Raw genomic sequence first — 5,047 nt, forward strand, 5'->3', positions numbered from 1 at the left:
TTGAAATCTAATGTGAGCTGAATTTTTAATGTTAATTTTAATTTTAATTTGTATTATGATTAATTGCGCTTTAATTTACAAGTTAAAGAAAATACATGAAATAGTAAAGGATCTACTCAATGATTACTTCCAAGAGAAAGACAAGCAGGTTCATCCTCGAAAACTCTTTATTAGTCATTTCTTAATTTTCTAGTGTGTGACAACTGTGAATGGGGATATTGGAAGCCTTTACAGGCTCATTCAAGTTATCTACCATTTATATGCTCTTTGTGTGTGAGTGATTCCAACTTTAAATTAACAAGCACCGACCATGATATATTTTGCAGATTCTCACTTTTTTCCACTCTGTTCTTAAGCAAAGTATTGTTTCTGCATCGTGTAAAAGTTCCATAATATCAAGCTAGAACTTTTCCCCCATTTTTTTCCTTTCCATTTTTTTGTACCTCTAAGAAGAAACGAGAATAGAATTTTAATACCTACGGTCTAATGGATTGAATCAATAGTAGATTGCTGATAATTATATCATTCCATGAGTAGGATTACTCTAATTTTGTAATGTCTAACCTCATTATGTTTTCTCAGCGTATTGATTTTCTCTCCCTTCATTTCCATTTGATGTAACTCCCATCTGTTATTCTTCAAGACCTGCATGTTTTTCCTTTTCTTCCAGGAGCTGACATATGATACTGTATGTTTAACCTTCAAATGAGCAGACTCTGGGTGTAGTTGCCTCTCCGGAGCATGCAGCTGAACCTTTGGATGAGAGCATAAAATTGAGTCAGTCTGATTCTTTTGTCCCCATAAAAGAGGAAATTCAAGAATGCTGTATAACTCCCACAGAAAATGGTGCGACCTTAAATGCATCTTTGATGCTTCAAGAGAATAAATCAAACCATTCAGAAACAATTAAGGTATGACTAGCTTTATCTTTTTATGCTTCAACTTCTGTTAGCACATGTTCTGAAAGGGCTAATGGAACTATTGAAACTTCATGTTGGTGTTTGAGTGCATGGATGAATAAGTTTTTTATTTTGTATATCTTTTTTCTTATTTCTATACAAGGATCCAAGTACTTCTTCATAGCTATTCATAGTTAGTCTCCTTTTGCATTTAACTCCCTGCTCTAATTATGAACAGCTTACAAATGGTAATGCTGAAGATTCCAACTCCAGTCCAGACTATTTGACACTGGAAGCCGGCATGCTGCTTATAAGAAAATAATGAGCAGCTTTGACTTGAAAAGTGACAGTAAGGGGGAAACCAAAGAACCTGGCTTTACTACCAAGGACAAAAATGTTATCCAAAATTTGTCTTTGAAGACTGCTGGTAAGAGGAGACACAATCTAGACATGATTAAGGTTCAGGTAATTTGCTCACTTCTCTGTAATTCTGATTCTGTGTTGGCTACTCTTTATGATTTAGAAGTTGGGAATTGTGATGCTAGTCCTGCTAGTTTGAGACGTACTGCTGGTCTCAATCAGAGGCGAAATCATTCTGACTCTAATTTAAATGCTGTCAGACAGGCAAAAGGTGGATTCTGTGATGTTAATCAAAAACTGTGTGATTTTGCTCAGAAAGCTGCACGTAAACGGCGCATCAAAGAATCAAAATTGACTCTGACTGGCAATATAGACTCTTTATCTTCATCTTCATCTTCAGGAGCAGAAGGGAATAGAAAAAATTTTGAAAAAATTGTCAAGGTGAAAGAGTTAGTCCTACTTATAATGAACATTCTGCCCTGCCTTCACTTTTAGGGCTGCAAGACAAGGAAAGAAGAGAGGCAACCGAGGCACCTTTTGACAAAATTGTCAAGGTTGAAAGAGTTAGTCCTACTGATAATGAAAATTTTGCCCTGCCTTCACTTTTAGAGCTGCAAGATGAGGAAGGAAGAGATAAAATGAAGGCACCTTTTGAAAAAATTGTCGAGTTTAGAAGAGCTAGTCCTAGTGGTAATGAACATTCGGCCCTGCCGTCATTTTTAGAGTGTCAAGACAAGGAAGAAAGGGATACAACCAAGGTACCTTTTGAGAACATTGTCAAAGTTGAAAGAGCTAGTCCTACTGATAACCAACATTCACTGCTGCAGGATGAGGAAGGAAGAGATACAACCAAGGCAGAGCCTGATAAGGGATCAATGCAATCAGGACAAGCTCTAGTGGTTGAAACTGCCACTAATGATGAGAGGTTTGATTTGTACTCAGTGCAGCCACAAAAGCAGAAGGCTAAGAGAAAAATTGAGTCAAATCCACCAGGTGTTCAAGAAAGAGAAGGTTTTCTTTCTTTTGAACTTGTTTCAAATTCATCTATAATTTCAAAAGCTAAGAGACAATTGAAATCTGGACTTGGCTCTGACATTCCCAGTTCAAATCAGTTTATGGACAGAAAGATAGTCAAGAAAATAGTTTACCATCATCCAATTGAAGCTAATGAGCCCAATGGTGCTCTGGATGACAGGCAAATTTCAGTTTCACTGCCAAAAAAGAAAATAAAAAAGAAGACAAGTTTGCCAATCCTTGAAATGGACTTATCAAAATCACACAGAGACCCAAATGATAGTGCAGGTAAGGATGACCTCTCAATCACAGACTCCCATTCAATTGAGTCCTGCACTGAGGCTGTGGCATCTTCCCCCTTTACTTCTAGTCACTTGAGAAATATGAAATTAGGTGATCTGAGGAACTTTGCGAAGAAACTAAATATAAAACCATACTCTTAAGCTTTGGAAAGATGATCTGATTGAACACATAGCCAACCACTTAGGTTGTCGCTGAAAGTACAAGTGGGCTTACAAAAATGGTTCTCCCTTTTGTTGTCTTCCTCCCTTTTGTCCATGGTCTGTAAATATTCTGTTGGGCTTGGTTCATTTACCTTACGGAAATTGAATGGCTTCATCGTTGGACACCTCAGTATCATAAGGTAAATATTTCTCATGCATAATGCACACACTCACAAACCATAGAAGAGGGAAAAAAAATGAGGAAGGAAAAGCTGCTTTAGGATATATATACATGTATATTTACATTGATGTGGTCCTATTCATACTGATGATTTTCCACGAAAATTTATAGGGAAAAATGGAGCAATTCAATTGCCGTAGACAGCAGCTTCTTGTGGTTGTGGTTTTGAATCTGAATGCGAGAGACGAGGTGCACAGAATTTGCCCTGTTCGACCATCTTTGGTTAAGAGTTCTTATTACTGCGGTTGTGAAGTCCTCTTTCTGTTACTAGCAAATGATTTTGAGATTTGGGCGCAATAAATTTAATAGATTTACCGCTTTTTTGTTATCTGGAGAATTGTAAATAGATCCCTGTTAATGCCTACTAGTCATGTGTAATGAATCCAACTTTGATATCATACAACCTCAAAGGTTTCTTGAGAATCTAAATAAATATACGTTGGGGACTTTGTCTGTTAGTGTTCTAAAAACTGTATTTTTTTTTATTTTAGCAACGACGTCCATATATACATACATACATATATATATATATATATATATAAACCATATGATATTAAGTCATATATATTCAAATATGTCCTTAATTCAATTTTTTTTTTAATTGAAATTAGTGACTTATTTTATAAAATGAGTAAATCATATATTTATTATATAGATTAAAAACATTAGGGGGTAAAATGTTATTACTTTAATTTATTTAAAAAACCTTCTAATTAAAAAAAGTATATCAATCTAATATAAAATTGTCACTAGTATTAAACTACTTAAAAAAACAACATATAGTAACAATTATCAACATTTTCATAAACTTTTTATGTGAATTTTGAGATTTTATTTATTAGTTACATTAACTAAGATAAAATTTGAATATTTTGAGGAGCTTTAATTTGATAGAAAAATCATCAATTGGTTCTTTAAAGAGAGCCAGAGCGCCCGGCAAAGAAACGACGACACCCGAAATACATTTTTGTTGGGTTGAGTTTAGTTTATTATTGAAATTTTTGACTAATAATATTTTTATAATTTAAAAAGAGAAATAAATTTGAATTGTTTAATTTATTAAAAACTTGTAATTAAGTACTTGACTTCAGACATTAAAGTTTTACTGACAATAAAACCTGAAATTCTCTGCTTCAATTCATTTCGGCTGGGCAGCACGTTGTGAGCTTTGCTCTGCATCAATTCATTTCAAAAATAAATCAGAACATAATGATACAAAGTCAATTCATTTCGAAAATAAATTAGAACATAAAACATTTTGTGCCCAGGCCAAACACTGACTTTGTGCCCAGGCCAAACAATGATAGAAACAGAGACAAATGAAAACAATCAGGAGTTCACACACACAAACATTGATTACCGGAACCATAGAGTACTTAGTAACGGTTGAGATGTTTATAATGCTAATATAATAATAAAACACTTGGCTTAATTCATGACACGCCCATACTAGACAGGGATCAGAAATTTCGTGGTAGCCAACGACTCTCTTGACCAAGATGAAATGGAGGCTTGTTGGTTAAATATCTAAAATTTGTTGGTTAAATATCTAAAATTTGAATTTTTTTTAAACTGCTCTTTTGTTTTTTCAATTTATATCTGATTTTCAAACATTTACATTTGAATTTTAAAAAAAAAGTAAATTTTTGTGACTTTTATCTAAATAAGAAAAAGCATGAAGAAATAAATATTATATCCCAAAACATAAAACCTAATCCCTTTATTCGTTTTAACTTACAAAGATATAAATGTTAAACACCGTATTTAAGATTTTTTTAGTTATAGAAAAAAAAGAAAACTCATCATACAGACATTTGTATTCAAACCATCAGTTAAGACTTCCACCAAATTCAGACTGATTTTAAAGTTAAGACTTCCACCAAATTCAGACTGATTTTAAATTTCAGATTAAAAAACTAAATGCGTATTAATTCTTCATGGTTGATTGGGGAAGACTTGTTTTATATTTCAACTTAAGAATTAATTAAACAAAATTGAAAAAGTACTATTATGCATCAGATTCATACTTGTCTACATATTAACGCCAACATGAGAGGCTCTGTCTCAATTAAAAATAAATTTAACGTATG

General features: G+C 33.4%; 1 protein-coding gene across 1 annotated transcript; it reads left to right on the forward strand.

Moving 5' to 3' along the window:
• The first annotated feature begins 1,708 nt into the window (after positions 1–1,708).
• LOC18032545 lies at positions 1,709–2,716 on the forward strand. The gene is made up of 2 exons (XM_024187152.1): positions 1,709–2,017; positions 2,087–2,716. Exons 1-2 carry the CDS (start codon positions 1,898–1,900, stop codon positions 2,714–2,716), a joined length of 750 nt encoding a protein of 249 aa, XP_024042920.1. The 5' UTR covers positions 1,709–1,897.
• Positions 2,717–5,047: the final 2,331 nt, after the last annotated feature.

Source organism: Citrus clementina, unplaced genomic scaffold (assembly GCF_000493195.1).
Source record: "Citrus clementina cultivar Clemenules unplaced genomic scaffold, Citrus_clementina_v1.0 scaffold_9, whole genome shotgun sequence".
Classification (NCBI taxonomy): Eukaryota; Viridiplantae; Streptophyta; class Magnoliopsida; order Sapindales; family Rutaceae; genus Citrus; species Citrus x clementina.